At 41.9% G+C, this 23,829-nt stretch overlaps 1 protein-coding gene and 1 long non-coding RNA gene across 3 annotated transcripts; one reads left to right on the forward strand and one right to left on the reverse strand.

The window, feature by feature from the left end:
* Positions 1 to 22: 22 nt before the first annotated feature.
* On the reverse strand, positions 23 to 23,611 carry SAMD14 (sterile alpha motif domain containing 14). 2 transcript variants are annotated; one of them, XM_007422519.4, is made up of 10 exons: positions 23,022 to 23,611; positions 18,605 to 18,656; positions 11,612 to 11,769; positions 7,159 to 7,468; positions 5,152 to 5,239; positions 4,922 to 4,996; positions 3,917 to 4,076; positions 3,090 to 3,209; positions 1,647 to 1,802; positions 23 to 186 (listed from the first exon to the last, which is right to left on the reverse strand). In XM_007422519.4, exons 2-10 carry the CDS (start codon positions 18,642 to 18,644, stop codon positions 31 to 33), a joined length of 1,263 nt encoding a protein of 420 aa, XP_007422581.1. In that variant the 5' UTR covers positions 18,645 to 18,656; positions 23,022 to 23,611; the 3' UTR covers positions 23 to 30. The 2 variants fall into 2 exon arrangements, with proteins under 2 accessions (XP_007422581.1, XP_007422582.1); XM_007422520.4 differs by having other exon boundaries at positions 11,612 to 11,748; positions 23,022 to 23,610.
* On the forward strand, positions 5,140 to 7,147 carry LOC148215455 (uncharacterized). The gene is made up of 3 exons (XR_015796633.1): positions 5,140 to 5,250; positions 5,896 to 5,971; positions 6,985 to 7,147. It is a non-coding gene; the product is annotated as an uncharacterized LOC148215455 (long non-coding RNA).
* Positions 23,612 to 23,829: the final 218 nt, after the last annotated feature.

Consider the following 23,829-nt stretch of genomic DNA (forward strand, 5'->3'; position numbering starts at 1 on the left):
AAATGGTAATTCCCCCCTTCCCCTCTTTGCTTAACTCTTCCTCTGTTCCTGTTCTTTCTTTTTCTGTTTTTCTTTCTGCTTCTCCATCTTTTCCTGGGCCTTCTTCTCCTTCTCGACAGCTGCATTCAGCTCCTTCAGCTTTCTCTTTAAAAGAGACCGATCATGAGAGTTGCTGACACCAAGCGCCTGTGCAGATGGAGGAAGGAAGGAGACAGCTGTAAAATCAAGACAGGCCTAGGCAACCCAGTGCATATCCTTGTGGTCCCTTAAGTTGCTGTGGTTTCTGATGAAAAAAATAATTCATATCTCAGCAGCAAAAGGATTGCTTACCCTTGATTTGGAAGACTGCATCTTTCACACTCACTCACTGAACTCATGCATTGATACTCTGAATACTTTGCTCTCTTGAATAAGCCACAATGGCTGGCTTGATATATAATTTTATTAGGCTTCATATACTACCAACTACTGAGGTATCTCCATGGTTTACTATAAAAAGATAAAACCATAAAACCAAACACGAAGCTAAAGCCAGTAATTTTTTTAAAAATGAATCAAAATTGCCAATGATTTTATTGTCCAAAGAGATGTGTTTTCAAAGTCTTTTAAAAAAACAAACATTTAGGTTCCTCAACTCAGCAAGGACCGCATTCCAAAGAACCAGGAGAGCCACATAAAAGGCTCAGTTGTGAGTGATTGCAAGACAAGCCTATGGAGTATTGAAGTGTTTCTTCGGCACACAGTAAGCAGTAAGATCATAGACCCATCCAATATATACATATACATGACACTAAGTCAAAAGGAATACAAGCCACTCTGACTTACTGTGGTGTATGAACCCAGCCGTTCTCTCTCTCTCCCCATCCTCCTCCTTATGTCCTGGAAGATGAGTAATCACACTTCCTTTAAGGCCATGTGATTCTTTGCACTTTAGTATTCATGCATTACCTTGACACTGAGTTGGTGGGGTCAAGCTTCATTTCTAAGGTGGTCAACTACTGGCTCTTTGCTATGACTGAAAGTGTGATCTTCTACTTCCCTTGCCTGGTTTATAACTCAGTAGCAGAACACACTGTCATAGGTTCAATCTTTTGTATCTTCACATAAGACCATCTTTTTCAACCTGATGTCCAGCTTGGCTCAGAATAATTGGAGCTGGCTGAATATACCTGGAAGATACAAGGAAGTCTGGCCTAAAATGATGAGGTTGGAGGGAAACTTTCATTGATGGAATAGACAATCCTAGGCTAGATGGATAAAGTGTCTGACCTGGTATATAATGCTATATTCCTATGATACCTTGCCTTCCAAATGTGACTGAAGATGCTTAAATGCATCTTCAAAATGCATTTAAGCAATTCAAAAATCCAGAGGTTTTTCTAAAGGTTTGTCAACTTGGAATCCTTTTGGAGATAAATGATTGAAGCACTTGCTAGTAGAAATGCTTACATTTAAGGTCTGTGCTTACATATTGAACGTTTTCACTAGAGCATGACTTGTTCCATCAGTGCTAAATTTATATTGGTAGGACTAAAAATATAGGCCAGAGGGCCTTTTTTTGCTAAACAGCCTCTAATCTGCAATCTCATTGAATCTATCTCTCAAATAGCCATTTTCAGAGCAAAGGTATAGACAGAATCCATTACCTTCAATTTGGCTCCATCAAGGAGCAGCAATTGTTGTCCATCCACATCTTGAGCAGCAAATTCTGCCATGTACTGTTCCAGGTTCAAACTCTCCAACCACTGGCCCACTTTCTGGCTGCTCCACACTGAAGCTGCACTCAGAGGCTCATCCAGAAACTTCAGGGAAGATTGTTGGGGAGAAAAAAGATGGAATCTAATCTTTTTCTAGTTCTTGTATTCTATAAAGTCTAAACTTCTTGGCTATGACCATCTAGTCAGCCATTTTAGTGGGGTGTCTGGAAACGTTAACTCATTTTTAATCTACAATTTGAAAAATACTTACTTGCCTTCTCCGTACTTACAGGCACCACAGCAAGCCACAATTCTATCAAAATGATTGACAATAAACATGCTGCAACATCATGATGCAAAGCCCTCCTTTGCATACTTGTGTTCTGACATCTTGCATCATGACATATGGTTCATCACTTGTCCCCCCAACCCCTCTAGAGATGCTACGTCTACACCACTTTAAGATGTGTTAATGAAAGGATGTGGTAGAAATGATATTACTTCTGTTGTTGATATTGTAATCATAGCAACTACAGTGCTGACTTTTATTCTTTTTTTTCAGTAATGTATTAAGACAGACAAATATTACAAGCTTCAGGTAGCCTTCATCATCAACAGTTTCACATATCCAGAATCAATAAAACCCCAGACCTTAATACATGCAAACAGGTATTTGTGTATCCACAATTTTGCCTTTCTTTCATGCTACTTTTTCCATGTGCAAAATGATGAATGGGATTCTGTACATGCTATATTTCTTAAGGTTAGTTATTTCTGCAATGTTCCTGTATTTATTCCTCTTCCTCTCTTGGTTGTAGCAGACCTTGCTGGGTCTAGAACATAATATTACAATATGCAGAGTACACCCTTCATCACTGAGTGACTGCAATGGGATAAAGGTTTCTTCTTTTTTTAACCCCACACAAGTTATAATCACACTACTTATATCAACTACATAACTCTCTTCCTGTAGGATGAAGAGAATAACCATAGGCTATAACCCAGTTCCTATAGATTCAGCTTCTCATTATTCAGTTTTATTGCAGTTTTATGCTGGAATGAAGCCCAATTAAACAATGGGGGCTACCTGTAACTTCTTATAACCCAAGAGATATTAAAAAGGAGAAAACATCCAGATATTTATTTTGCACAAAGTATTACATTATGATTTATTCATTAATTGTTATTTATTTATTAATTATTTATTACATTATTTATTCACTTGTTTCAACTGGGACAGCAACTTGAACAGCTGAGCCCTGGCTGGATGAATTCAGTGCTCAAAAAAAAAAAGGACTATAAAACTTCTAGTCCACATGAAGCATAAAGGTTAGATGGGCAAAAGAGAAATTGCAGTGTTATTCTGCTGGGTTTGAGTACTGGGGGACTTACCTCATCAGAAGATTGTGACAGTGTATGGTAAGGGTAGGAACACTTGGTCTCTGGCAGGCCCACGCTCAGGGTCTTAGGACTGCTGCTGGGGGGGATAGAGTCATCACTTAGGGTAGACTCCTGTCAAAGAAGCAAAATTAGAGAAGCTAAAAGTAGTGCGTAACTTCTTAAACACAGCAAGAGGATGTAGATGACAACATTATCAAGAAAAGCCAACACACTTCTTGAAATTTTGTACTTCTGGGAACACTATCCAAGTCAACCCTTCAGTTTTTTAATGCTGGAGGAAGATTTCTCTTAGGCCAAAAGCAAAGAGCTGCCAAATGTATCCCCATCTAATCACTTTTCACTTAAAAAGCAATGGTTTCAAAACATTTTAAATAAAAGGCCCATTTCTTCATTCCCTGGTTCCATTCAGTACTGCCTTTGCACAGCTTCATTGCATTAGCTCTAAGGCAGGATTCACATAATATATTAACCCCAGGTAAACAAAACACAGTTGCTGTGTTCACATGACATGATGTGCCCCCAAAAATAAAACATACCATGGCTTAATATGAAGCCTTGATTCTCACAATATGCTATGGCAGTGTTTCTCAACCTTGGCAGCTTTCAGTTGTGTGGACTTCAACTCCCAGAATTCCTCAGCCAGCAAGGGGAGTTGAGGTCCACACAACTGAAAGCTGCCAAGGTTGAGAAACATTGTTTCTCAAGGCAATGCTTCAGTCCCCACAACATGCTGGACTAATCCAACCTGATTTTAGCCTAGTCTGGCAGATAGTGCCCTATGAGGTTCCAGCTCTCCCCATAACACATGGTTTTGAAACCTGGGAGGCAGATTTCTTGCGGCTGAAGGCCTCGCTCTTGGGGGAAGAGGTAGGAGAAGCTGTGCTGCCTGAAGAGCCTGAGCCTTTCCCGCTGTCTGTAAACCAGGAGAAAGGCATGAAGGGCGATCCCGAGGAACGACTGGAACCCTCCATCAACTCCCTGCACAAGTCAGATAGGTAACAAGGAAAAGGGCCTCAGTGAGTTTTTTTTCCAAGATGAAAAAGTGAATTTTACATGCATCATTCCTTGAGCGGAGTTGTGAGCTGAAATGTGCAAAACGTACCATTCCAGAGGTGGAATGTGCTGAGGAATATAAGAACGTTCCATGTTTCTTCCAGATCATACTGATCCAACTGTTCTGGAGTCTGCTATTTTTACAGAAGTAAATCCGGGGACTGATCATTTTAGAAAACTAATGTGGGGATTGCATCACAATCTTTTTCTTACTCCAGAAGATTTTCTTCTGAAAAACTACCAGTTCACCTCCAGAATTCCTAGATCAGCATGGTCTGGAAGAAAACCTGGACTATTCTGTCCCTGGAATGGTAAATTTTACACATCCTTGATTGTGATACTTCAAGGCAGCTACGCTATGATGAGAGGTAGACACAGCTGGTTCTCAAAAGTGGCAAGATGATGCCTTTAGTAAGATTTTGAGATTAGTAGAGGGCAGCCCATCACCCTAATATTAACAGATCTGCTACCAATTTTTAGTCATTGTGATTGGAGGAGATTGTCCACCTGTCATCTTCCAAATAAATTGCAAGCCTATTCACAGTCATCAATTGTTCTACAAATTTTTGATATACAGAATCCAGGGGAAAAATTCTGGATGGGGAAACGGCCTGTTAAAGTGGTCAATCAAAAAAGCACAGCTCTACTCCTAAGGAATTTTTGGTAGCCATCTACATAGTTCCTTGATGGGAGTCTGTGTCTTCCAAATGATTTTCAGGGGTCTACCAGAACTTAACTGAGAGGAGCTTTGGGAAATCCTAACCCCTTACCTATTGCCTATGGAGAGACGATTGCCCCCCTTTTCTTTTTTGCTTTTCCCAGAAGATGCCCTCCTGAGGGTGACCCTGCAAGAGAGAATCAACATAATTACAAGCACCCAGAAGTATTTATGTAGCCCTTTGATACTTAGGGTGACAGGAACAGAAATTACCATACAGGAAACTCCAAGAAAATGAATTAGACATTCTTCTTCTTATCAAGCCCAACTTCTAGGACTCACCCCAAATCCAGAAACTTCCGTCGTGTTTTCTTGTCAAGCCCAATGGTGGGGCTTTCCAGCTCTGGAGGACTTGCATCTCTGCTGTCATCTGGAAGAGAGGTAGGCAGTCTGTGGCTTATTTCAGAAATAAGCATTCTAATGTACAACTGAGCTAGCTGACATTGAAAGCCTGTTTTTGATTCCAAGGGATTCTGTGAAGAACAGGTGTTTTGTATGTGCTTAGGGGCTACATCTTTTGATTACCATGTCTCCTGTTGTGCTGCTCTAGATCTGAAATTTAAAATAGGTTCTGGCCCTAAGTTCTGAATGAACTGAAAGCTCAGAAAGAAGCCCTCGTGAACAAAAATATTCTACCTACATAAAGACCTAAGAGGAGCTACTGGAATGAACTCGAGTCAAGGGCTTGTTCTGGTCTTGCAAATGTTGAAGAAGTCATTGCTGCATGATATTTTACTACAGCAAAAATACATGCATGTGCACACACACGCACACAGGGTGATTCAAACTGGGTTCACACAGTGCACCAAGCCAAAAATTGTATAATCATGATTTACCATAATCATGATTTACCGTATTGTGCTGAGCCATCAACTACGATTTACTAGTAACAATGACTGGGCTCACACAAAACTATAAGCCAAAGCCCTTTCATGATGTTACACAATGTGTGTACCCAGCTTCAAAGTTGATGAAAGACACAGTTCCTCAAATGACCACTGAGAAAGCTTTCTTCCCCTCCTCTAGCCGTGAAGCTGCCATTTACAGTTGGACATTCTGTAATTGCCACACCCCATTTGGTCTTTAGATGGGGCCAATCAAGGTAAGTGCTGATTGATTGATATTATACCATCCTCATCCTCGTTAGAGGGCATTACATAAATGGTATAAATAAATAAATATGATAAAAATTATATTTGCAAACAATCTAAACTTTCTTATGGGGGAGGGCACATTAAAATAAAAATGTGGGAAGGGGCTGGGAAAGAGGCTTGAAAGAGTGAAATGTAACACTTTAAAAAAATTATTTGGGGGCAGCTCCAAGAATCCCAGGGTGTCTAGGCAGTAATATTTTGACAATATCAGAACGGGCAAGGTCAAATGTTTGTTCCTTTTTCTTTTTAATTTGGAGAAGATTTTGCCCTAGTGAAAAAAAGGATCTAATGTGAGGAATTCACTATTTTTAAGGGATGAAATACAAAGCTTAGGGCATTTCTTTGTCTCTAAAATCTCCCATATAGCAACAATTGCTCTGCCCAGGTGGGGCTGTGGAGCCACAAATAGAATACCAAGAGTCCATGTGTTATTTATTTATTTACTAACTATATTTGTATACAGCCATAATAAAACATCAGCTGCCGGCAGTTTACTGTTAAAACAAAATCATACAATAAAATCCAGAAAAATAATTTTAACAAAGCAATAATCAATGAAAATGTAACAACATATTTTCCTAGATGCCAACAGAAAAGGCCCATCTTCAGCATCTTGTGGAAAGATTTCAGGATAGCTACACCTGAAAGTAGGCTGCAAATGGCATAGCTATGGTCTATTTCATAAAATGATAAAACTGTGTCATAACCACAAGGGAGGCCAGCATTTTTTGCATTTTCCTCAGTTTGGAGAGGGGATTTCCAGATGCTTTTATATTTAAAGCAACATTTTAACTGATGCTAGAGCTTACTCAACAGTGTTTTTGAGGTAGTAGAGGGAGATGAATGAGGCCCTCTTAGCATTGTCAGGTAAGCTGAGTAACTGTAAGGAAATGAGAGCACCTATCTTCTAAGAACAACTCTAAGGAGGACATTTCAACAGCTACTTCTCTTTCACATCCAGGCAAGAACCATTGGTACAGATTGGATACAAGCTCAAAATCCCAAATATCCTTTGCATTAAATCAGTCTGAGAGGAGCTGCATCAGAATTTGCTTTTCACAATCGCATCCCTCCCCCATTGATGAGTCTTGCTTCCAGCCTTCCCTGACTCCAAACACCTTAAGCCAGCGGTTACCTTCACTGTGCCTCTCTCTGCGTGCGTAGATGGGTGAGCTGTCTGAGCTGGGACAGGACTTGGGTGAGGAGCTGGTGGGAGTGCCCCCTAAGCCCTCCTGGGAGGGAGTATTGGTCAGGGGTCGGTAACGGATGAGAGGAGAAGAGGGAAGCTCTTCCTGTTCCAGGGACCTCTGTACTGTTGAGGCATCAAAGGAAAACTCAACGGTTCGAGTGAAGACTGAGGAACCAGGGAGAGATGATGAGGCATGGAGGGAGTCGTGGAGCGGGGATCTCAGGTGATGGATTGGGCTTCCACAGCCTTCGCCCACCTGGAGAGGAAAGCAGAGAGCAGGTTGCATGGGTTCACCTCAGAGACATCCCAGCACATCTCACCTAGGCACACCCAGGGGAGAGGATGTCCTTCAGAAAGGCATAGAAAGAAACATTAAGCTACCAGTTCATCTGAGAAGTACATTTCTAGTGAACACGTTTTACTAGCTTCTCCCAAACTAAAGCACTCTAGTTGTGTTAGACTACAGTTCCCAGAATTCCCCAGTCTCTGGGCATTCTGGAAGCATAGTCCCAACACATCCATTTGAGTTGTTTTCATTAGAGAATTGGCAACTGGTAACATATTTTAATGACATACCTCTGCATGTGGCAGAAGAGATAATCTTGCAGGACACTGTCCTATCCCAGGCTGGATTATTTGTTCAGCTAGATTAGGTGATCATTATGTTCTTAACCAGCTGGCAACCGTAGTGGAAATCCAACTGGGTCAGCCCTTACTTTCCATTGCTGCTATTCTTTCCTTCCTTATTCCCTTTACATATTGATAATTATTTCTCATAATTTACCTCATTATTTTTGGCAGAGAACATAGCACTCTATTTTCTTGAACAAGAGCCAGCATGCTCTAAGTACTAGGCTATTCTGGATAATGGTCACATGAATATTGAGAGAGAAGTAGATAAGAGATGCGTTATGGGAAGAAGAGAGCATTTGTTGTATTTTAAGAGTAGGTGATAAGTTACTAAAAATGTTTATACTTGTTATGAAGGGGGAAGTAATTTCCTTATATGTTTCTTTTCTTTTTCTCTACTATATTCTTATTTTTTCTTTCTTTTTACTTTTTCTTTCTATGTTTTCCTTTCTTTCCTGCACTTTCTATTTTTTTCTTTATATTCTTTTATTTCTTTTTAGTTTGCAATAGTTCTTATCTTGTTATTGACATGTTCAATAACATTATTATTTAAAAAAGGATATCGAGAGAGAAGGACGAAATAAATGGATACCGAGGCAAAAAAAAAAAAAAAAAAGCCTGTCTATATCCTGATTGCAATCCCTACTGAACTCAGCAAAGCTTACTTCTGAGCTGGCCCTTTGCTTGGGCAAAGGAAACAATTACTTAAAACTATAAACTGTGATTAAGGCACCATGGACTGCCCAGAACAGTTGCCTCATTGCTCCCAAAGCATCCTCTGCAGCAGAATGTCACTCCAACTAGCCCAGGATATAGCTTTTGGAAAAAGACCTCAAAGTGGCAAATGGTGAGATGGCTGTGGCGTCTATAAAGCTAGCCATTGGGGCTCTCTCATAGTGCATCATTTGGAAGACCTCCCGGGATGAGGACTACTGGATGGATGGCCAGGCAGCTGGAAAGTGAGTAACGGCATTGCTTCTTCTAAGAAAGGAGCATGCAGGAAGATATGCTTGGGAAGACAGGTGGGGGAAGTAGCAGATTCTCACCCCCACTCAAGAATTTGGTCCTTTTAGGCCATCCCTGCATGTATGCATGTATGTGTATTTATATAATTGAAACACCTTTCCATGTTGAATATGGCCATCAATTTTTTTTTTTTTATCCGCACTCAGTCATTACCGATTCTGTGGCGACTGGCTGGACGAGTCCCTGCAGTTTTCAAGGCAAGGTGTTTCGGAAGTGGTTTGCCATGGCCTCCTTCCTAGAGTGGAGCCCAGCTGGTGAGCGCAGGAGGCGGGGTTTCCGTTGCTTCGCGCCTTTTTCGGGCATGCGCGGCTTCCGCGTTACCGGCAACTGGTCCTGTCTCCTTTGCAAGGCGCCGCCAGCATTTTTCCTCCCACCAGGGTGAGAGTACCCATTTATCTACTCACATAAGTTTTCGAGCTGCTGGGTTGACAGGAGCTGGGGAGGAAGCAGGAGCTCACCCTGCTGCGTGGAGCTGGGCTCGAACCGCTGAAGTATCGACCATTTCTGGCTGGCAACTTTCAGCGTCATTAAGCCGCTGCGCCACCGCGTCCCCCCCATCAACTATAGATAAACTGATTGCAGAGCACAAAGATTCAGTTTGGGTACTTGTTTTAAAAGCCACGAAACCTGTGAAATAATGGCCCCTCCCAGATGATCTATCTGCTCTGATTCAGCCCAAGATGTTGAGGGCAGAAAGGGATCATGGTGCTTTCCCACCCAGTACTTCTACTAGCTTTGCTGTTTATTTATGATTTATATATTTATTAATCACATTTATATAGCCAGCCATTTCACTAAAAGCGACTCTGGGTGGCACACAACAATTGAATAAAACCACAGATACATAAAAACAATCGTTATAAAAATATTTTAAAGTCATTATTAAAAAACAATATTATTACAAATTTAAATTATGCAAACCACATGGAGAGAATAAAGATATTGACCACAATTGAGCCATCTAAGAATGTCTCCGGTTCCCTGGGGCCCCAGGCCTGGTGACATAACCAGGTCTTGAGGGACTTCTGGAAGAACAGCAGGGATGGAGCTAACCTGACTTCGGGGGGTGGGGAACAATGCTCCATAGGGCGGGTACCACTGCAAAGAAAGCCCGCCTCCTGAGACCCACCAAATGTAAGTCCCTGGCTGATGGAATGCGTAGCATACCTTCCCTGCCTTATCTAATGGATGGGCTGATGTGATCGGGGAGAAGCAGTTCCTCAGATAACCTGGCCACATGCCATGAAGGGCTTTAAAGGTCTAAAACAGCACCTTGAATTGGACTGGAAGCAGACTGGCAGCCAGTGAGCCCACGGAGCAGAGGTGTAATATGTGCTTTTCTAGGAGCACACATAATTGCCTGCGCCACTGCATACTGCAACAGTTGAAACTTCTGGATACACTTCAAGGGCAGCCCCATGTAGAGTGCATTACAGTAGTCCAATCTGGAGGTGACCAGGGCACGAGTGACTGTGAGTAGAGCCTCCCGATCCAGGAAAGGGCGCAACTGGCGCACAACACAAAGCTGTGCAAAGGCCCTCCCAGCCACAACTACCATTTGCTCTTTGAGCAGGAGTCATGAGTCTAGGAAGACCCCCAAATTGCACACCAGGTCTGTCTGGGGCAGTGCAACCCCATCCAGAACTAAAGGTAGCGTGGTCCTAGAACCAGTAGGCCCCAAAACCCAGAGCCATTCAGTCTTGCCAAGATTCAGCTGAAGCCTGTTGTTCCCCATCCAGACCCTCACAGCCTTCAGACACTGGGATAAGACATTCACAGCATCGCTTAATTCGCCAGGGGCAGAGATGTATAGTTGGGTATCATCAGTGTACTGATGATACTCCACCCCAAGGTGATGGATGAGCTCACCCAGCAGCCTCGTGTAGATGCTAAACAGGAGAGGGAAGAGCACCGAACCCTGCAGCACCCCACATCATAGGGGCCCAGGATGGGACCTCTCCTTCCCAATCACCACCAAGTGGAATCCACTGCTGTTTGCTGTTACTGTACACAGATTGTCCGAATACCACCTATGCCTCCAGCAGTGTCCATAACGAGCCACAACAATCTCAAAATTGTTGAGACACATCATGAAATCATTGTGAAAATAACACACCTTTCTTCTTTTTTTAACATTTATAAACAATAATATAGTGGAGATTTTGGCATTAAGTTTAAAAAATTATATTTCTTTTTTAAATCATAAAAACAATTTAATACACTCTGCTGGGTATATTTAACTAATGTTATATTGAGTAATAATTGTATAACCTCAGTAATTATCTCTTCATTCATAGATAATAACTTTTTTTTAAACACATCTTTGTCTTAAATAAAATAAAATGATCATAATAAAACTAAAAATAATAACAAAACAAACACAGAGTACTGTTGATATACCTTTTAAAAGAGAAAATGAATATATGTGTGTGTGTGTATCTGTATATGCTGTATTATTGTTAAAGGCAAGGCACAACTTTTCCGGGGGGGGACTGATTTCACATTGCACTGAATCATGGCTTGCTTTAACCACAGCTTGTTATACAAGCCACAATGGCCATGATCACACAGTGCACTAAGTTATAATGAACAGTTTGCCGACTGCAATGGCTAGATTTGTTCAACATGCTAAGCTGAAGCCAAGCAAGCCATGTTATAGCTTAGTGTGAAGTGCACAGAAAGTCGTATCTGGCTGCATCAGTAGATCTTGAGCAATATAAGTGGGTAGCATCTGGGAACCAACCTTCTTCTCCAGGATATCATCACCTTCTGTTGAGCTGACGCTGTCTCTCAAGCGGGACCGAGAGGGGCGCTGTCGTCTGCCCTTGGCGGAGAGTTGGGCACGGGCCTTCTGTAGGCTACTGTCCAGCCTCTGGGTCTCTGGAATCACATCATTAAAATCTGGGAGTGAAAGAGAGAAACGGGAAGGGGAGCAGAATGGGGCAGGGGGCAGAAAGAGAAGGCAGGCAAGAAAGAGTATTGGAGGGAATGGGAGAAATGGGGGTTCATAAAGAAAAGGCAGAGGGAAGTAGGGACAGCACAGAGATATGGAGCGAGTGTCAAGACAGTGTACAGGGCGAATGCAGCCGAGAGAAGGAGAAGGTGGAGAGGAGAGGGGCAGTTTAAATGAAACTCCCCCAGGAGAGGCACAAAGAAGGCGGCAATGGAATGAGTGGGGTTAAAAGGGGAGGGGGAGACACGGAGAGAGTGTTCAGAGAAGAGAGGAAAACACTGACATTCAGCATCCCCTTTTATAAATATATTTATAAAAGGGGATGCTGGAAATGGCATGTCATAGTAAACAGGCTTCTTGTAGGACTGAGAATCGTGGGAGTTGAAGTCCACTCATCCTAAAGTTGCCAAGGTTGAGAAACACTGCTCTACTGGATATTGTATAGTTCTACAACATTCATTAGGGCCTACTCCCAGGTAAGCAAGTGATGGATTGCATTCTAAGTCTTTCCTTAGAGAAATATGTCTGTTTATTCTTCTTTATTCAATATTTTGGTTGAGGAAATAAGCACCTTCCTCCTGCTGCTCTGTTATCAGTCATCATGTCCTCCCAAAGTGGCTTTTATAGCAAATAAGAAGAGTGACAGATAAGTTACACTGTACACATATTTGTGGGTAGCTCCTATTCCTGGATACAATCCAATTCACAGATTAGTAATATAATTATACATCTCTCTCCCCCCCTCCCCCCTTTCATACACACACAGCTTGAACTCTTAAATATTCAAATTTTCTCCTACATGCAGAGGCACAATTGCACCATTTGCTGTACATACCCAGCATCTCAAGAGCATTTTCCCCGCATACAATTTCATTCCATGCATTGATAATCAGGTAAACTAGATACTGTCAGATAAGATAAACATGGTTTATGTGTGCGTGCACAGGCATATTTTTCTGTGCGGGTGTGCATAGTCCTATGTATAATTGAGTGTTTTTTGAGTGTTGAGTTAGTCACTATTTAACTGAGCACACAGAATTAAAAAAATGAGGAACATTAATATGGGAGGGCATGAAATATCCGACCGCAGTGAGCACGAGAGAGAAATAGAACCTTGCTGAGTTTCGGAAAAGCTGACATTTGGGCTTGATGGATGTTCTCTGCCACAGAACTCTTGCTCTATCAGTTTCAGATGTGAGAAGATGAAATCTATGCTGAGAGTTCCACATAAACAGGAACATTCTCAAATATTGCCATCCCATGCAATGGGTGCACATGAATAAACTTAATGTGGGCATTGCTTTGACAGGGGATGGAAAATCTGCTTGTATCCTTATCTCATTCACCCAGAATCAAGGAACAGATTTTCCATCCCCGGTCAGATGACATAAGTCAACGCCCTGCTCCTATTTCCCTCGTATTGCAACTGGATCATCTGAATCTATCATCATGAACCCGAAGGAAAAACGCCCAGGCCATCGGTGTGGCAAGGGTAGTGAGAGCTAGCATCTTAACTTGCAGGTATAACTCATTTGCCATAACTGGGCAGGGGGAAAAGCAGAGTCAAGCTTTATTTAGTTTGTGTGATTTACACAGAGTGGAACTGTGGTATTCTTGTCTGAGTATGAATATGTTACATGAACTCAGAAACAGCGAACCTGACTTACTTCCTACGCTAAATAAAAACTCAGCTTTGCTTATGAACTCTTAGAATCATTAATTAAATGATTAGATGAACATCCCACCGTCTTTCAAGGCAGCGTTCAGGTTAATAAAAAATAGAAATAAAAATATAATTACAATTAAAAAAGAAACATCCAGCCAATAATGGGAGGGTGAAGGAAGGAGTCTTTGGTATTGTCTGGGATCTCATGCCCAATTCCCCAAAGACAGAGCAGTGACAGCAGAAGCCCATTGCCAAAATCAGAAGAACTCTCATGAGGATATCTCGCTCTGATTTTGATTAGGATAAGATAATGTGTAAATCTCAAAGGACCTCCTTCCTCCCCCTCCCTTCTTGGCCCTTCCCCATCATCAGGATGACCCAGCTGCCAATCAAACCATAGCTGCCAATCAAACAGCAGTGTCTGGCAGGAGGCAAGAAGGAGGGAAGACAAGATGGCTGCCCGGGAGCATTGCCAGTACAGGCCACGTGAGGAAGAGGCTGAATAAACACAGCCAAAGCACAAGAGTCAAATAAAAAAGGAAACTGCCCCGTGAGAAGAGGCAACATGAAAGAAGATAGCAGCTGAGAAAACTGAAGGCATTTATTTCCTTTCTTCAGACTGGCGTGAAGTAAAAGTTTCCCTCAGATGGAGCAAAGTTGTGGAAGAAGAGGAGAAGAATCAAGAAGACCAACCAGGAACAAACAAGGAGGAAAGATGAAGAAAAAGTAAAGACTTTGACAGAAATAGAAAGCAGAAACTAAAAAAGAGCTTATAGAAAATAGTTAAAATAAAAAAATAGTTTTATTAATTTCTACAATAGTTGTAGGCATTTATAATTTACAATTCCTTTTTCTTCTATTTGTAAGCACAGGTGCTTTTAATTTGCTCAGGCAGTCTGTCCTTCCACAGTTGCCAGTTTGCATCCATGTGCAGTTCAAGGTGCTGTTATCATCCATCCAACCCTACATGGCTTGGGACTTGGGTACCTGCAAGACCAGGTAGAATTCTCACCCCTTGGGAAATATGACAGAAGATAGACAGGAAGTGAACATTCTCTCTTACGGGTTCCCTGTTTTGAAACAACTTGACCCAGAAGGTTAGGTTGGCCCCATCCATCCTAAAATATTTTAAAAAGTGGTTGAAACCTTGGGTTTTCTGTAGAGCTTTCAAAGACTGAAGGGAAGAATGTTTTAATTATGAGAATTTTTTTTTCTGAGTAGTGCGAGGTAGGTGCTCTCCTTGACTGTTTGGATGATAAATATTTCTAGATGTGTTGACTATACTTTGGTGTGAGGTTTTTTGGTTTTGATAGTTTCTTCTGTTTATGTAGAATTATACTGGACTATGTAAGCTATTTAGAGCTATAGGACTGAAGCAGCATGCAAGTCTCAGAAAAATTTAAAAAATAAGATAAGATAGATAAGATAAGAAAATAAAATAAAATAAAATAAAATAAAATAAAATAAAATAAAATAAAATAAATAGAAGCATATTCCAAGGGCTGAGCATTTTAAATTAAATTCATGCTCAAAGACCTGTAATATATTGTAACTGGCAGTGATTAAGGAAAACAGTGACAGTCCTAATAGTGTAAAGCAGGCTAGACAACCATAGGGTGCACACAACCCCCAGCACCCTATTTGTGGCCCTGAGATCATACCACCAAAGTTCAGTGGTCAAAGATGGTAATTCAGCAAGTTGGAGGCCCACTAAGCCTTAATAAATGTGGGCTCAAAACAATCCTTGTAACCCTGAAGAGTTAAGAACACATTGCATATAAATTGGGGGTGGGGGGAATTGTGAAGAAATAAATACAGCGTTTGTACAATTTTATGTTTCCTAACATGGAGATCTAAACAGAATATATGATTTTTTTAGATTCTTAAAATCACTCCTATACCAGAAACTCACAGGATGAGTCTCAATGAACCATTCTTCAAGGAGAAAACAGAACAAATAAAAAAACAGAACAAATAATTTCAAATTGAAGATTTGAAATTAAGTAAAGCCCTTGGAGCTGACTTAATGGTATTCCTGCAACTGATTATTTAAAAAAAAAAGAAAAGAAATGATTGTCCCCCGTTCTCTGTTTAATTCAATACTGTAATCACATCTCTGATTCATGGCATCAAGTCTTTCAGTTATGATGCCAAAGCCTCACAAAGATGGAGAGTTAACTGAATCCTAGTGACCAACTGCAGTTTTGAATCAAGATCACAAGGTTTTTACAGCTTGCTAAATTCAACACAAATTATATTAATTTTGATCAAGATGTATTTATGAATAACAGATCCAAATTAGACCTTTAAACCAATTATCAGAAATTCTGTAAAAACCCATTAGTTATTTTAATTCTAGATATTTTTAAAGCTTTGACCAACTCCATTGGTCCTGTCTGTTTAAACTGATCCACCCCCTTTTCTCTTCCAGAATGTTAACACTAGTTTGTGAAAAGACATGTAATATAATATTCAGCATTTCTGAAAATTTTATTTTAATATACTTTAAGAAATTTTAATTACAAAATACCTATTTGGAAATATGCATGTTTCCCCTCTTCTAGGAGAGAATATATATTTATTTATTCATTTAAAACCTTTGTATAGCCGCCCTTCATAAGACCAACTCTGGATATGTATGTTTTTAGGTGCCATATTTCCAGGCACAGATAGCCACAAGCTAAAAAGAACTCTCAAAAATCCAATACAATCTCTCTGCCTCTGCCCTCAAACTCCAGGCTGCTGAACTGAAAAGTGTAGAAATGGAAAATACCTAGCAGGCAGCACAGAAGATCATACCAACAATATCAAAATGTACTGGTTGGGTGTTTTTTTTTTTCCTTCCAGCTGCCTCCTAAGTTGAAAATGGAGATAATTGGCCACATTGCAAGAGCTGCATGGCTCTGTGATATTTAACTGATGCTCATGCAGTTTTGAGTATGCACAGTTGTCTGGAGGAGAGGTCCAGTAATTCTGTAGGAAGCTAAACCACATGGATTTTGGAACAGAAGCTGCTTCATGAGAATCGTGGCCCAAGGGTTCCTGGGAGAATGCATGGACCAGGAACCATCTGTGGTCTGGAACAGGGAAATGATATTAAAGTGACCAGATCTCAGTAGTAGGAGTACATAATTGTTTTGAAGTTCTGGGCTCATGCTTACTGATTGGAATGTATTGGAAGAAACTACCTCAGGCAGAGCCAACTCCAAGTCTGAGAAGTATCTTGTAACCTTCCCTCTTGCATATTTCCTCCTCCCTTGATTGACACTGCTAATATTGGTTAGTAGAGCATTCTGAATGAATACTGGGTTACCAGAAGCAGATTTCCCACACCTTTGACACAAATCATTCTAGAGCTGCCTTCGCCAAGATGCCCTCTAGATGTGTTGAGATTACAACTCCCAGAACTCCTAACCAAGTAGCTAAGGAACTCAGATTTACAGCATGATGGAAAATTAAAACATTGGTTCCAAGCCACTGGGTCCTTTAAAAAATGAGACAGAATAGATATCAGTATTTGATCTTATGAATGGTGTGAATGACCCTGGATTCATGCAGAGAGGCACCACTAGCCATATTAGGGATACCATCTCTAGGCCACAAAAAATGAGAGACACTTTGTCGTACTGGTTAAGGTACTAAATTAGAAACTGGGAATCTGTAACTTTTAGTCCTCCCATAGGCATGGAAACTGGCTGGGTGACTTTGGGCCAGTCAATCTCTCCCATCCTAACCCATCTCATAGTGTTATGGTTATGGGAAAAATAGGAGGAAGAAGCATTATGTATGCCACCTTGATTTTTGCATGCCAAATATCATAGGTCTAAGACATATCAAACAGAATGGCCTGAAAAAAAAATAAGGTGGGGTATTCTAATGAAAATTCAGCCTCATGACCTCTCACCATGACACCCTGCCCAAATTCAGTCTTCAGAAACTCTTGTTGCAAGGCTTCCACAGAGCTGAACCTCTGCCAATCAGAATGGACAATATTAGGCTAGGTCAATAAGCTGGGTCAGTGAAATGCAGCTTCTTATATTGATATGAAGCCAGAAGGCTTCTTAGCTATACAGGGTTCATCAGTAGAGGTTTGTGGAGTGTTTGTGATCAGCCTTACCGAGGCACTTTGGCTCTCAGAGAGTTTCATCTCACCAAAGAGTGAGGCACGATGGGCCAATCCACCATTCTCTTTGCTACAGGAGCTTCTGCTTCCTGTAGTGAGGAAAGTGGCATAGCTGTTACATCTCAATGAAGAGGTGCTGCTTTGCCTTAAAGATGCAGTTTAGCTGAAGCCTCCTCCAAATGCAGGTAGTCCTCATTTAGTGACTGTCTTGTTTAGCAACTGTTTGAAGTTATAATGGTGATGAAAAAGTAACTTTATGACCAATCCTTGCATTTACAACCTTTGCAGATCTGTAAAGCAAAGGAAAGCTGAAGTAAGATTGTAAGCACAGTCAGAGTTTCACTTAGTGACTGCTTCACTTAACAACCAAGTTGCTGGTCCCAATTGTGGTCATTAAATGAGGACTACCTGTAAAAAGCTCTTTGCATTTCATCATGAGCCTCTGCTGCAAGAAAAAGCGTTGCCAATCTGAATTTGGATCAAGTTTTATACTGACTGTATGAAGTGGTTCTATGGTGAGAATATCTCTGAGCATATGCAGAATACTTGCTGTGATTTTCCTTATCACACCAACTTGCAACCAGTGCCATCTTCAGCAAACTGCAACAGTGCTGAAATAACCGCATGCTCCCTATGATGTCATTGTGCAAATGCTGCCATTGTATACTTGCATCCTAATGTCTGAAACAATTATGCAAATCTCTGCATTTGCATGAAGACATTGTCACAGATGCTTTGTCATTTGCTCCACCTCGTCCTTCCCCACTCCCAGAGACCTGTCCTCCTGCACATCTGGCAGTGGAGGTTGGGAAAGGACTCCATATGAAATTATGTGGGTTTGGAGTCACTTCCTGCATGTCTTTGCCCTTCCAACCTTGATTTCAGAATACGATCTGCAATAAGGATCTCAGCAGGACTCATGCATTTCTGCTTAGGAAGCAGTCACTGGATGGACTATGGATGGGATGAGGATGGGAAGGTGAACGGTACTTACCAAACACTTCATCTGCATCTTGGAGCTTGGAGGAAGACATAATGAAGTAAATCTGTGAAGGAATCAACAGAGAGAGAGAGAGAAGGAGGGAATAAATGAAAACCATAGTTGGGTCTTTCAATGCACTCATGGATATTTATTTATTTAAGCAATTTATATGGCTGCCCAACTCACTCGCGGTGACCCCAGGCGGCTTACAGGATATGGAGAAAGAGAGCAAAAAGTGAGGAGATCTGCCCCAACCTCAGGAAACCAGATCAAAACCCTGCTTCGTTTAAAGATGCATCTCCAGTAACATGTTCTTAGACATCGGTCCTGGCATAAGGAACAGCCGGAGCCTTATCAGCAATTCTGCTTGTCTGACATAATAGGCCAACTCTTATAATGCTGCACTAATGATTACTTCTCCTAAGTCTTTGAATCAAATTTGCTTCTTAACGCTGAAAAACGGGGTGTTTTCTCCCCATAAACAAATAAATGACAATTATAACACTATTTTTATTTCTTTATTTCTTTATTTGCTAGACTGTCTTTTTATATACCTTCACATAGCCCCTTTTAAACAAGGGCAGCAGGTCAGAGAACAGCCCTGGAACAGGGAAGAGACCAGGGACAGAGGGATCTGGTTACCTGGTTGAAGATGCATGTCAGAATTTTACACAGATTTTTTAAAAAAAAAAAAATGTTTTGTTAGGCGGCAGCTGAGGGTGATGCCATATATCAGGGGGCATAGCCCTCTGGGGGTTGCATTAGATGCATTTCACTTGTCTGTGGCCACAGTGGACAGACTGATGACAATCCTACAAAGTGGTCACATGTGTGAGGATTGGGCACCACATGGGCACCATTTCCAGCCAAAATTTTTTTTTTAAAAAAAAATAGGGCTGTGTCTGACTTTGGGGCTGTAAAGACTCTATCTCTGGAGTGAATGGTGGCCTCACATGTCCCTGAAAAGAGGATTCAGAAGGACATAAATGTGACAAATAATAGCTACCAAGTTTGCCTATCAGAGAGGAAGGTGGAGCCCAGGGGCTGATCATTGACAGGCACTTGCAACAGGCTGTTCTCCATTTTTAGTTTATTTTTTTCCCTTTAAACTAGCTGTTTAAATAAAAGAAAGCTTCAAATACAGCAAGTGTGGGTAACCTATAGTCTAAATGCTGTACGTGGCCTTAAATACATTTTTTTCTGCACACCTGCTGAAATTTACTGTGAACTCCCACCTGCCCAAGTGGTATGATTTTCCACTAAATTTTACTGTAAACAATTTTTTAAAAGTATGTGAGTACTCAGGAATCCTTTACAATCAGTTTTAAAAGGTTAATTTGTGTGTGTGTGTGAGAGAGAATCTCTGTTATATGTTTTATTTATTACAGTTTTGGGCAGGCTATCCAAATATTCCAGAGTTACTTATTTTAGAATATTTCTATTCCACACTTTCCACTGAAACAAAAATCCCTACATTATTTATAACAAAGCGGCATTACAACATTAAAAAATAAAACCAAACAAATCCTTCAAAAAAATTAAAAGTAGGGAGCTTAGTGACTATGAAAAGATCAACATAAAAAGTTTTTTTTTTTTTTAAGTTCCCTGAAAACTTCCAGCACTGAACCCAACAGGAAGTAATTCCACAGGACAGATTCCACAGAAATCTTTGTGGGCTACAGGCATATTGAAAACATAAAATGCAAATAACAATGAGGAGCTGTTACTAAATCAGCTTGTAAGTGAACTTGGATAGGACAAAAGCAGGGGCAGTGTGGGGTAAAAAGCCAATGGGAAACCAGCAAGCCCAGAATTAAACAATACAAAAATCAAAAAGCCATCCAGCCATTCCAAAAAAAACCTTGATTTAGGCATCTAAATAAGCCAACTCCTTATTTCTGGGACTTATTAATAAAGGAGACTGGCATATACCAGTCTTAAAGCCGTGAGAGCTCTCACTGCTTCCTTTCTGGTATGGGGGTGGGAGTGGATTCGGTGCGTGCATTTAGTACTTGCATGACACTATGACTTGATAGGCCTCTCCACCAGAGAACAATCAACATCAGCTAGTCCAGCCCTCTGGCCAATTTTCCATATCTAACCCCACCCCTCTCTCTGACACAAAAGCTCTGTGTGCTTCCTTGGCCTGATGGGAAAGCTAGAGATCGAATGAATATGGAGGAGAGAGGAGGAGGGGGGATCCCATATGTCTGGGCTGCAGGTCAGCCACTGCTTGGGCCTGCCTATTAGGGAAATGAGATGATCAGGTGGGATCTCCTGGGCAGGAGGGAGAAGGCAGGAGGTGGTGGGGGGGGGAGGCTTTGGAAGATGGTGGGGGACAGAGGAAAAGGGAGATTGTTGTAGGAAAACAGAGGCACCCAAGAAGCCTTGTTGGCTTAGTCAGAGCCAGGACAGGAAAAGGCTGAAGTCTGCATGGCATTCCCAAGTGCATCCTTGCAAACAGGAATTCCTTTTGGATCTCAGTGATCATTTCAAAATTGTCTCTCTTATAAGTACTTGCTGCCTTGTAAAAATGTACTCATATTAATGTTTACTGCAGATGCCAATATTTTCATCAAAATGTCCATAACTTTCTCTCTCTCTCTCTCTTTCTCTGTTTGTGTGTGTGTGTGGCAGAGAGAGGGAGAGAGAGATGTAGAATAGCTTTCTATGCAAAGAGAGCTTTCTTGTAGAACATTGGTTGTACAGGAAACATGTAATTGGGACAAGCAGAGATCCCTATAGAATATATGTGCATGGAATATTGCTCTGTTTCTGAAAATGGTCTTTTGTTGTCCCCTACACAACTGGGGCTTCTTCCAGGCACTCTTGCTACCAAATGTATCCACCAAAGTGCATTTCAGCATCTGAGCTGGAACAGGATGGCCTGATTTCTTCTGTAGGAGTCTGTTCCTACCGTGCCCTAAGTGCTTTCAAAATTCCCAGGTACCTGGCATCACTAGAGGGGGAGAAAAGCAAGGAGAAAAGGCAAAAAAAAAAAAAAAAAGGAATGAAATGAAATGAAATGCTTTGGGGACATTTGTAGGAAAATAAAGAGAGGAAGTTCAGAAAGGCATCTCCAGAGAAGGGAGAAGAAAATGCAGTAAAAGGAAATGGAGGCAGCGTCTATCCTTCGGAGAGAAATAGGCCAGGAGCACATACAAGGCCTAGCTTTAAGCCGCCTCTCCCTCTCTCATGTACAACAGCATCAGACCCATCAGCCTAATCCAGGTCTTCTTTGCAAAAGGACACAAGTTGTTGTCCAAGAAACAGCTCCGTTTCTGGGGACCCGTTCTGCCACTGAGCTCACAACAGCCTTGCAGAGCAGATTGAGAGGAAGAAGCAAATGTCAGAAGGCCACTCTGGACCTCCAAAGCCAGATCCTCTCCCCCACCCCCGTCCACATGGAGCACTGCAGTCACTGCACCATGTCTTTCTCAGTTCATAGGGATGGGCAGAGAGAGAGAGAGGGAGAGAGGGAGAGAGGGAGATTGCCTGGATGTTCCAAATCCCTTCCTGGGTTGGTGAAAGGCCACAGAATAGAGGAAGAGATGGAATCCCACCCACAACCTGTGGTTTGGAGGCACAGCTGGAACTTCAGTAAGCAACAATGCAAAACTAAGCACATTTACCAAGGGGTGGGAAAGCACTCCATCGAGTTTTGTGGGCTCCCTGCTGATTAAGCCCCCTATGAATACAGTCCTTCCCTGCAGTTGAAGGCAGGCCATTAAAGCTGAGCAGAGAAAGAAGTGAGACCGTTTGTGCCAAAGAGAAGTAAGTCATTCTTGTTCAAAATATGATCTGCATTTCAGCAGGGGGTTTATTTTCCACAAGATAATAAATATAACTGGGTTACTAAGAATTGTCAGATACTTTATAGTAAGAATTACTGGTAAAATACCAATTTATAACACAGCAATCTGAAAAGGGTGGGGACTTTCAAGCGTAGCAAAGTACCTGCCTGTCCCCTGCCTCGCCTGTACCTCGTAAGAAGAGGCGAACCCTGATTTTTATCCATTGGTTGATTTGCTTTGAAATCTTCTACTGTAGATCCATTTCCTTCTCTTTTCCTATCAGACTTCTAGGATTCTCTGCAACTCGCCTTTCCAGGTGGGATCAGAAAGAAACAAGGGGGTGGGAAGAAACCGTGAACACGGGATAACAGAACAAACCACAAGGCAACAGCTTAGCTTCAAGACAAGAAAACCACAACACGAGGAGGGCTGGAATAGTTTTGGGCTGCCTGGAGGAAACACCACCTTTGAAACTAAAGGCCTGAATGTAATTCACTGGTGATATTTTCCTCCTCCTCTCCTCCTCATCCTTGGGCCTTCTCTCAGGTACTAAAGTGTCTGAAATTCACTGAAGCACTAAAACTAACATATCAACACAAGGGGGAAGGGATGGGGGACACAGAAGTGTGACTTACCTGAGGCACCGAGACATCCTCAAAAACCTAGAGATCTACGGATCTCACGCCTGCAATTTTGGAGCCTTTCTCTGCTCTCCCCATCGTCTCTCTGAGTCCTCCCTCCAGTTCTGCTTGCTATACCTTATTGTGTTCCTGCAATGTCTGCATCCAAAATCAAAAACATGAAGCAAAAGCAAAGCAAAGCAGGAGAGCAGAGGAGGAAAACATCCAGAGCCGGGCTGTTTCCTTCTGGGGAGGTGGAGCTTGCAGCTTTGCGGTCCTGATTTAAATGGTGGGGGGGGGGGATGGGGGACAACCAAACCCAAAAAGAAAACCAAAAAACAAAACCAATTAACCTCTGAAATAGCCAAACGGGGGCCAGGATGGTCCCAGGGAATTGGAGGCAGAGATTAATTGAAAGCTGGAAGCAGCTTAGCTGGGAGGCTGAAGAAGGAAGAAGACACAAGCACGGTGTTGCTTTTCTGAGAGCCTGGGAGCTTTTGGCTCGGCCTGCCTGCCTGCTTGCCTGCCTGCCTTCTCTACATTCCCAGGAGGCCTGGCTCTGATCTGATGGTTCCAGGCGTCCCTCCAGGCGGCCGGAAAGGGTAATGAGCAAAAGGTTGGGACGGATGGAGAAGGGGCGGGGAGGAGGGGTTGGGATAAGTGGCAGAAGGACGCTGCAAAAACCTGCCCACAAGCCTCAATTCTTGACTGATGCCAGAGCCACTGTAAGGCAACATCCTGACTAGGATGAACACAAGTGGCACAGAAGCATGTGCAAGCTTTCGAGTTCTGCAGAATTATTTGTCAGGTGAGATTTTTGCAG

The sequence above is a fragment of the Python bivittatus genome, unplaced genomic scaffold (genome assembly GCF_059951505.1).
Source record: "Python bivittatus isolate LINGU-HERP-01145 unplaced genomic scaffold, Pbiv_v1 ctg000410_np1212, whole genome shotgun sequence".
NCBI lineage: Eukaryota > Metazoa > Chordata > Lepidosauria > Squamata > Pythonidae > Python > Python bivittatus.